This window comes from Helianthus annuus, chromosome 9, assembly GCF_002127325.2.
Source record: "Helianthus annuus cultivar XRQ/B chromosome 9, HanXRQr2.0-SUNRISE, whole genome shotgun sequence".
In the NCBI taxonomy this organism is placed as follows: Eukaryota; Viridiplantae; Streptophyta; class Magnoliopsida; order Asterales; family Asteraceae; genus Helianthus; species Helianthus annuus.
The window spans coordinates 112,494,410-112,504,792 of NC_035441.2; the positions used below are offsets into that span (position 1 = coordinate 112,494,410).

General features: G+C 36.3%; 1 protein-coding gene and 1 long non-coding RNA gene across 2 annotated transcripts; one reads left to right on the forward strand and one right to left on the reverse strand.

Annotated features, from left to right (window-relative positions):
* Window positions 1-684: 684 nt before the first annotated feature.
* LOC110878216 (tubulin beta-1 chain) lies at window positions 685-3,152 on the reverse strand. The gene is made up of 3 exons (XM_022126486.2): window positions 2,677-3,152; window positions 1,670-1,939; window positions 685-1,573 (listed from the first exon to the last, which is right to left on the reverse strand). Exons 1-3 carry the CDS (start codon window positions 3,068-3,070, stop codon window positions 891-893), a joined length of 1,347 nt encoding a protein of 448 aa, XP_021982178.1. The 5' UTR covers window positions 3,071-3,152; the 3' UTR covers window positions 685-890.
* A 4,620-nt stretch (window positions 3,153-7,772) lies between these two features.
* On the forward strand, window positions 7,773-8,231 carry LOC110874537. Its single transcript, XR_002556034.2, has 3 exons — window positions 7,773-7,860; window positions 7,965-8,042; window positions 8,131-8,231. It is a non-coding gene; the product is annotated as an uncharacterized LOC110874537 (long non-coding RNA).
* The last annotated feature ends 2,152 nt before the right edge of the window (window positions 8,232-10,383 follow it).

Consider the following 10,383-nt stretch of genomic DNA (forward strand, 5'->3'; position numbering starts at 1 on the left):
TTTATTGGGTTTCGCTCCACAGACGCATCCCATGTTAGAATGATGCATCCCACGCATGATGCGCCTCTCCACCGACATTAACATTTTTGAAAAAAAGTTTTGGTTAACGATGTTTTGGTCATTTTCCCTTTTAAAAATGATATATGAATCACACATATCATGCATGAATAAGTGTTGAACCAATAAAAGGTCTGAACCATTAAGTGCTGAACCAATAAGAGGTCTGAACCATTAAGATACTGTATAATATTTAATCGTTCAGAGGCAAATGTCTGACCAATTCAGATTAGATGTCTTAACCATTCAGACTCTGTATAATGCTTAACTATTCTGAGGCAAATGCCTGAACCATTCAGACATCTGCTCGTGAAACAAACAGCCTAAATCATTAAGTGTTGCCCAAGGTCTGAACCATTAAGAGTCTCATTAAGAGGTATAAACAAACTGCCCCTTAATGGTCGGTACAGTATACAACACAATGCGTTTCTTGATCCAAACAGTCAACCAGCCTGTGTTTTTAAGACGTGAACCAAACCATATAAATCTCAATTCAGGATATTAGCTTGAGTTTGGTCAATTTCAACTTTATATAAACATCCAAGTACAAATCATAACAAATGCAAACCGGAGAGGTGAATATTTACCAGATTAAAAAGCCATATTAATATGCACACAAGAAAGATGTAATCAAGCAAAAAACTTAAAATGTATCGCACAATCATCATGATGTCTGCAAAACAACTTAACAAAAGCACATAATTCCTACGAAATGACTTAGTAACACTTCAAACCATAGTAAACTAACTACCAACATTAATCCAATTGCATGCCATTAAGCAGATGACAAATCTATCAAACCATACAGCAATCAAACAAAACAAAACCTCCGATTAAGCCCCCTCCGCAAGTTCTTCCTCTTCATCTTCATAATCATACCCTTCCTCATCGGCAGTCGCATCTTGATACTGCTGGTATTCAGAAACCAAATCATTCATATTGCTCTCCGCTTCCGTAAACTCCATCTCATCCATTCCTTCACCAGTGTACCAATGCAAGAAAGCCTTCCTACGGAACATAGCGGTAAACTGCTCGCTCACCCGCCTGAACATTTCCTGGATCGACGTCGAGTTACCAATGAATGTAGACGCCATTTTAAGCCCGGTTGGAGGGATATCACAAACCGTTGACTTAACATTGTTGGGGATCCACTCAACAAAGTAAGAAGAGTTCTTGTTCTGGACATTGATCATTTGTTCGTCAACTTCTTTTGTGCTCATTTTGCCACGGAACATGGCGGATGCCGTCAGGTACCGCCCATGACGGGGATCAGCTGCACACATCATGTTTTTGGCATCCCACATTTGTTGGGTGAGTTCAGGTACAGTTAGTGCGCGGTAATGCTGGGACCCACGTGATGTTAGGGGTGCAAATCCAACCATGAAGAAGTGGAGGCGGGGGAATGGAATGAGGTTGACCGCAAGCTTGCGGAGATCAGAGTTGAGTTGACCAGGGAAACGTAAGCAGCAAGTTACACCACTCATTGTAGCGGAAATCAGATGATTCAAGTCACCAACTGCAAGAAAGAATGCAATTCATTAGACAAGTTAAACATGTTCAAATTTTCAAAGTAAGTATCAATATGAAGGTGAGGGTATATTAGTCCATTTACAGCTTGGAGTGGTGAGCTTTAGGGTTCTGAAGCAGATGTCATACAAAGCTTCATTGTCCAACACCATACATTCATCAGCATTCTCAACAAGTTGGTGTACCGAGAGTGTTGCATTGTAGGGCTCCACAACAGTGTCAGAGACCTTCGGAGATGGGAATACAGAGAACGTAAGCATCATGCGGTCCGGGTATTCTTCTCGGATCTTGGAAATGAGAAGGGTTCCCATTCCTGACCCGGTCCCACCACCCAACGAGTGGCACACCTGGAAACCTGGAAGTCAAGAAATGCATAAGTAAATGTAATTTCAAATTTAATCAAAAGGGATAAAGAGCATTTTAAAGGTAACTAAAAGCCCAGTTGATGAATGATTGTAACAATCACAGAACATTCACAGGTGCTAATCAGATATTTACCAAGAATGTACTAGAAAGGTGCTTCAAATTCAATGACTACATTTTTAATTCACAATCAAAGTTGATGAATATAACATGCTAATGGAAGCCCAACAAATGTAACTATACTAGCATAATCTTAGTTTGTTAATCAATGTATGACAGTATGAAATTAGCAAATCAAGTAAAATCCAGTTGCAGTTATTCAAAGCACCAAATATATCCAGCTATCTTGCTTGTAAATTAACCAATGAAAACTACCAAATCAAGTAAAATCCAATTCTGGTGTGTATATATATAATTCCAACTGAATTAATCACTAGTTGGTACCTCACCGACATTCAGCGCTTAACAATGATCTTATAGCATAAATATAAGCCAAAATCGGTACACAAAACATCAAAAACCAGAAGTAAAAACTCGATAACCGCAACATATGCAACAAATTAACTCATTATACCTAAAATCAATATGCAATTAAAACAAGCCCTAACACAAAACGCACCAAACTACACTAATCAAAACTACATATAACCTAACAAGCGACTGTTTTCATTCAAAATCAAACCAATAAACATTAAACATTAAACAAAACAAAATGGAATTAAATTATACCTTGAAGACAATCACAATTCTCAGCTTCTTTCCTCACAACATCCAAAACCGAGTCAATAAGCTCCGCTCCTTCAGTATAATGACCTTTCGCCCAATTATTCCCAGCACCAGACTGCCCGAACACAAAATTATCCGGCCGGAATATCTGCCCGTACGGCCCTGACCGGAGACTGTCCATCGTCCCCGGCTCCAGATCCATGAGCACGGCTCGTGGAACAAACCTTCCACAACTGGCCTCATTGTAATACACATTGACGCGCTCCAATTGCAGTTCGTTGTCGCCGTTGTACCTTCCGGTTGAATCGATCCCGTGCTCTGCACATACGACCTCCCAGAACTTTGCTCCGATCTGGTTGCCGCACTGGCCGCCCTGAACGTGGAGGATTTCGCGCATTTTTAGAGAGAGAAAGTGGGGGTTCTAGAGAGAGAGAGAGTTAGTGTTTGGGTTTTGAATTTTGTGTAACTGAAATGGAGAAGACGGAAAGGGTGGTGGTTTAAATAAGTTGGAGTGACGGAGTTTGTTTATTTGCCGTTTGGTTTTGTGGGGTTGGGACGGATATTGGTGAGACGGTGACGTGCCGTTAAGTTTTTTAGGGGGAATTATTTGAATTTTGAGTTTTGAATGTTTTGTTGCGAGTCTGCCTTTAGAAATAAAGATGTAAACAAATTCACTCCAAAAGTTATAAAAAGTTGAAAAAGAAAGTCATTGAAAGAGTTAAACCTACTATTAAAAAATATGTTTTTCTTTGGTTTATAAGGTTGGGTGGTGTGGTCTCAAGTCCTTAGGTTCTTTATCACGTCATGTAAGTATCACGTAGACGACACATATGTGGGGGTTTTATCGTTAACTTGTACATTGTGGAATAACGTCCCCTATAAAGCCCCTTTAAACTATATTAAAAAATAATAATAAATAAATAAAAACAAAATCTGATTGGTTGATGGAGGTGAACCCCATTGCTTTCTTCCTCTCACGCCCGCTATCCGTTGGCAGAAGCCAAGAATAGCGACCCCATTGACGGAGGCGGGGTGAGGTGGCAGAGTGCGAAACCACGTGGTTTAATTATATCAGAGTCACTAAAAGTTGTAAAATATTTGTGGAAATTTTATATGTAAAGAGGGGGATATTTTCTTTTTTTCTTGTCTTGATACCTATTGAAAGATATCTACTAGATTTATCTTTAACATGATTTTATGTATGTTGAAAATCGATTTGAAACTTGAAAGAACTAAATATTATGTTTTACGACAATATAAAGCCGATTTACTATAAGCAAACTTTGGACATAAGTAGGGGTGTAAACGAGCCGGGCCGAGCCCGAGCTCGACCAGGCTCGAGCTCGGCTCGTTAGGTTTTTATGAAGCTCGAGCTCGAGCTCGGCTCGGTTCGAGCCTATTTCTTTGAGCTCGAACTCGGCTCGCGAGTAAAACCCAAAGCTCGAGCTCGGCTCGACTCGGCTCGAACTATTTTGAGAACAACCTTAAACGAGCTAAAAGCTCGGCTCGAGCTCACTTCAACATCGCTTAAACGAGCCAAAGCTCGGCTTGAGCTCGGCTCATCAATGTTATCATCATTATTAATATATTTTATATAAGAAATTAAAATTTTCTATGGGCTCGTTTAGGCTCGCGAGCCTAAACAAGCTTTGTATTTCAGGCTCGAGCTCAGGCTCGATAACAAAACAAGCTCTATTTCAGGCTCGAGCTCGGGCTCGGGCTCGTTAAGGCTCGGCTCGTTCGAGCTTTTAACCGAGCCGATCACGAGTAGCTCTCGAGCCTCTAGGCTTGTTTACACCCTTAGACATAAGCCAAATAAGTTATGGGCCACCCTAAAAATGGATATTAATATATGCAACTCAACTACCTGTTTTGTAAGATCATCCATGATATTAAATAATGTCAATGGCATTCTCTTCTTCAACTTTATAAATTTTATTTATAATTATTTAATAAATTTCTTTTAATATTAATAACTAATATATAAATATCATTTATTTTTATCTTTATCTTTATCTAAAATTAGTAAATAACTTTAATTTTACAATTTAGACTCTTTGTTTTTTTTTTTTTACTTTTAACTCAAAGTTTTTCATCTTTTGCAATTTAACTAATATATAAGTTAGATTTCTTTTAATTTTAATAACTAATATATAAATATCATTTATTTTTATCTTTATCTTTATCTAAGATTAATAAATAACTTTAAATTTACAATTTAGACCCTTTGTTTTTTTTTTACTTTTAACACAAAGTTTTTCATCTTTTGCAATTTAATCTCAACTCTTTTTTTATTTTCAATTTTGGTCACCATACTTATCATCTTTCCCAAGTTTTACGTTTCGTTCTAAATTTTGTGAGTTAATGCACAGCAACGTGCGTGTGGGGTTCAACATTTTTTTCGTATATTTTTCCCGTTTGACTGGCCCATCGCAAAACATCTATTTTTCTCCGCTTAACAAGTTCGACCAACGCGCGGGTCCTGGATTGACTTAGTTATTTTTTTATGTTTTATGTTTCGGTTTAATTTCTCTGCAACGATCGTTCGTGATTCAAAGATTTTACATCTACTTTTCGCTCGGCGTTGTTTTTTCGTTTTTATTTAATTTGTTTTTACGAACTTTTCCGGTGTTGATGGTCGCTGACAGTGATATAGCATTGGTACCACTCCCTTCACCCTTATAAAAGGCATGGATCACCCTAATCTCGATGGGCCCCCCAATCTAATGTAGTGTAAACTACGTCGCGTTAGACTTCATGACTGGATTAGTAAGCAATAATAATAAATATTATAATAAAATGCGATAATTATATCCGACCATTTAAGCCGGATCTAATACTATACCTCTTTCAATAATCTTTTAGTGGGAAACAAAAAAGCAGGACATTCTTGTTTCAAATTTGTGTTGCAAAAGTGTTTAATAGACAATTTTATGATTTTAAAATACATGTATTAAACTAGAACATAATATTATATGCTTTCTAGATACTATCATATAATAAGAACAGAAAAAAAAAACGATCGGTGTAAGAATAGGAAAAAATGATCGGTATATTTAAAAAATAAACTGAGAAACATATGAAATTTTAAATAAAAAATGAAACTTAAAAAATCTACATATAACATTTCCCATTTGTTTTTTTTCCTTTTTTTCTTTGTTTTTTATGTTTTTTTTCTTTTTCTTTTTTTATGTTTTTTTTCTTTTTCTACCCTTAATTTTTTAGCATTGTCAGTTACACCCTTTATCTTTATAAAAACTTTGTAAAATATCATTTTGATTCCTTCGAGTTGTACGTGCTTATTTTTATGTACATGGTCAAATATAAAATGTTTACGTTCTTCGATTGGTCTACGTTTTAGCAATACGTTTTCATACTTATTTTTATGTATGTTTTCAGTTGATCTACGTTTTGTCATATATAATTCGTTTTTACTAAACAGTTCGAGTTACTTTACGTTTCAAAGTTACCGTAACATGAGATACTGTTTTTTAACTTAAAAGAAATACTATCTTCTTACATGCTTTATTTAAGTACATTTCGTTATATATACAAGTTGGTTTACGGTGTTTTGACGTAATTTTTTATTTATAATGAGTAAAGTGAAATATAATACGTTTTCGTGCTTATTTTATGTATGTTTTTAGTTGTCTACGTTTTTTACGTAAGTTTTGCTCAAAAACGAGTTGGGTCAGATATTTGACAGGAAAAATTCGAATTACTTTAAGTTTCGACGCCACAGCAACGTGCGGTGGGTCAAAGTACTAATTATGCATTAGATAATGGATGAATCGAACATATCTTTATGTATAATGTAACTAAGGAATATAAATCATAGAAAATGATATCACAACACACAAGTGAAAGTAATGATGAGATCTTTGTATGAAAGCAAAGCATATTAGGTGAAATGAAAGCTCATCTATCTCATTATAATCATTGTTATCTTCATTTACAATTTTCAACATTTTGATCGTTTTTATGGGTCTCGTTTTTCAACATTTTGATCGTTTCTATGGGTCTCGTTTTTATTATTTAATTTGAAAAAAGTTCGTATATATTTTGTGAGACTATTTTTATTGGGTTATATATATCGTAAAGAATTTTTTGATCGAGAAAGCACATAACATATCAAAAGAAATTATAGGAGTAGAAAGTAATGCAAGGCTCTTTGAAGACACTCCGTTTATAGTCACAAAAGTGGTTGATAGATAAAAGAAGAGTTGTATTTTTGGTTAAAGAATAGAAGCCCTTTCGGCATGTTATCGCAGGTTAGATGGCGAGATTTTAACATTAGAGATATATTGTGTAATGTTTTCTGTTCCAAAACTTCCAGTTTTCCTGTCGGCTCCTAGTTGTATTTTTATATTGAGTCTTGGACCAATTGATTTGTTTAAATACAACATATATTTTTTCTCTTAGTCTTTCTTTTACTTTTTTAGTGTAAATTATTTTTCGACTTCTTGTGTTTATGGGTTTTAACTAGTTGAGTTCAAAAATAAAAAGTTTAACAACCTGAGTCCCCATAAGCATTTTCTTTAACCATTTTAGTCCAAATTTCTAACACTGTTAGAATTTTTTGGTTAAGTATTGTTAAATGACCAAAATACCCTTGTAATTAAAAAATAAATAACTTTATCTCCTTTACCCTTATCTCCACTCCAAACAACCAAACCCTCCATTCATCTCCACTTCAGCGTCTGTAAACTCCACCCCAAACCCCACCACCTCTGCCACCTCAAACCCTCCTTTCATCTCCACCACCACCCCATCTCTGTCGTCAGAAAACCCCTCCGACAGCACCGTCGTCACCATCTCCACCTCCACCGCAACCTCCTGATTCCGATTCACCGCAAGTTCTTCAATCTTCGCAAGTCTAGATCTACGATATTAACAAACTCGTGATCCGGACAGTCACCTAGGGTTTTGAGAACAGATCGAGTTTCGCCATTGCTTCAGGAAGTTGCTCCTCCGGTTTCAACAGGAATGTTGCCGGAAAGCGAGTTCTGCGATAATACGAGATCCTTCAATTAAGGTTAGCATAAGACTATTTATTTTTTCGGCGTTTTAGTGTTTTTATATTCCAATTTCTAGTCTAAATTCCCATTTTGGTTCTTATCCTGATTGTTTTTGGTTTCATTTTGTTTGTTTTAGGTCATATGTTCTGTCTGTGACACCGAACAAGATGTGAGTCGTTTAGCTAATATACATACATTACAATCAAGAAAGTCAGTTAATTAAATTCACATGATTTATGGTTTAAACAATTAAACTTTGCATACTTTCTTCAGGTTCAACAAAATTGTATCAATTGTGGGATATGTATGGGGAATTACTTCTGTCAGAAATGCAAATTCTTTGATGATGATGTAAGTCTTCAACATTATATGTTAATATTTTGCGAGTTCTTTTATCTGCTAAATCAAACACATTTATGATTTTCTAAATCATCTTCAGGTTTATAAGAATCAGTATCATTGTGAAAAATATGGGATATGTGAAAAAACAGATTATTGAGCTTTTGTGATTTGATTGTTAGGGATATGACGGTGGTGGTGGGTGTTTGGAGGTGGCGGTGGTAGGGATGGTGGTGGCGGTGGTGGCAGTGGCGGGGATGGTGGTGGGGCAGTGGTGGGGATGGTGGTTGTGAGGTGATGTTTATTATATATTAAAAGTTTATGCATTAAAGACTTGTTCCTTGTACTTATGTGCATATAAGACTTGTACTTTATGTATAAATGACCAAATTACCCTCGTAGTTAACAAACTTGATGGATGGAGTTAGAAATTTGGACACAAATGGTTAAAGAAAATGCTTATGGGGACTCAAGTCGTTAAACTTTTTGCTTTTGAACTCAACTAGTTAAAACTCATAAGCGGATAAATATTGTATGTCTTTATGACTATTTTTCTTTTAAAAGATTAATATTGTAAACAGTAAAATGCTAAAATGGTCCTTGTTGTTTGGACAGTTTTGTCAGTATAGTCCAATGATTTTATTTATTGTTTATAGGTCAAAAAAGATTTCACTATTGTCATTTTGGTCCAACTGACTTAACCCTATCTGTTTTCTTCGTTAACTGAGGGGTAAATGTGTATTTTTGAGTTAATTAAAATAGAAAAATTTAAATATTAAAATAAAACTAATAACCCTGCGCTACCCCACCCGAACCCCTCTCTCTTTCTAACCCACGCACTTCTGCCACCATTACCCAACATCACCCGCTACCCAATCAACACTAGTCGTCGGACCCCTTTAAAACCCCATGAATATGCATTCTGGACCATGTTTATCATCTGCATGTCTGCATATATAATAGCAGAGATTCGTGAATCCGTTATCACACTCAAGATCTGCAAACGAATTGGATCCATTCTGGGCTCCCCCCCCATCTATCACACTCCGGATCTGTAAACACGGTGGGACCATTATCATTTTTCAACATAATTCCACATTTTCACCCCCCAATGATAACAAATCAGGATACACATGTCAATTTATCAAGTACAACAATCGTTTGTTCATGCTTGTAGCGGGTGGATTTTACGCTTTAATGGGAAAACCCCTCAATATGCGTGCTAACTTGAATTCTGGTTCATCTACCATAAGTAAGTTCTAATAATCTCTCCGTCTTCGTATCCGTAATGATTTAATTTGCTATCGATTGATGCTCTTTTACGTGTTTGTTCTAGAGTAATTCAGTTTCAAACAGTGATAAATGTGATATGCACCAAATACAACACATAAATTATATCAAATAAGGTATAAAATCAACCCTTTTTAGTACTAATGTTGGAAAAAATTTGTTTCTTTGTATACTTTTAATTTTCAGGATTAAAAGAGATTAAATATACAAAATGAACAAATTAACGGCAAAAAACCAACATAAATACAAAAGAGGAAAAGTTGATACATCATACCGACCCTCCGAGCTTCACCCCAAGACCAAAAACAACAAATCAGAAGACAAGCGGGAAGGCATGGGGTCGTGCCCCACTCCAGATTCCTTGAAGAAAAAGAAAACAGAAGCAGACAAGAGACACGGGGTCGTGTCACATGGACACGGGTCGTGGTCAACTCGCAGATGTGCAAAATCTTGATAGTACAACAAGTACAAGGGCCACGGGGCTGTGCCGTTGACACATGAGACCGTGTGAGCATACAGACTGACACAACTCATTAAATGAAGACAAAAAAGAAGGAGGCACGGGGCCGTGCCCTACTGGCACGGGGCCGTGTAATATGTTTCCAGCTATAAATAGGGGTGTTTGGTTCAATTGCAATTCATCCTTGGCAAACCAATTCTCTCACACCTGCTACCACTCCACCACCATAATACCATCATCATCATCCACCAGATTCATCCATCATCCATCCTTAGAGTGTGTAGTAGTCTTGGGATCCAAGATTGATCATAAGAGTTTTGTAAAACAAAGGCCATGATTGGCTAATCTCTTACATCACTTGGTGAAGACAAGTCTTTTATGTATTACTTTTGATTTCCAATCTTTGGTTAACTTTTTAATTGGGTTTGTATTAGTGACTTTAATTACTAGTTTTTTATATTGAAAGTGAACTTTATTTTATCATCTCTTCATGTTTTGTTGATTCACTCATTCGTGTCTTTACGATCTATATAAAGCACGTTAACTGCCTGGAAGGGGGTTAGAAGGGTGGTTTGGGTAAACTTCTTGTCTCATTCAGTGTAT

Coding starts and splice junctions, on each gene's coding strand:
- LOC110878216 (XM_022126486.2), bottom strand. CDS start 3,070: ATGCGCGAAATCCTCCACGTTCAGGGCGGCCAGTGCGGCAACCAGATC. Junction 1,940..2,676: donor GAATTGTGATTGTCTTCAAG/GTATAATTTAAT, acceptor CTTGACTTCCAG/GTTTCCAGGTGTGCCACTCG. Junction 1,574..1,669: donor AAAGCTCACCACTCCAAGCT/GTAAATGGACTA, acceptor TCTTTCTTGCAG/TTGGTGACTTGAATCATCTG.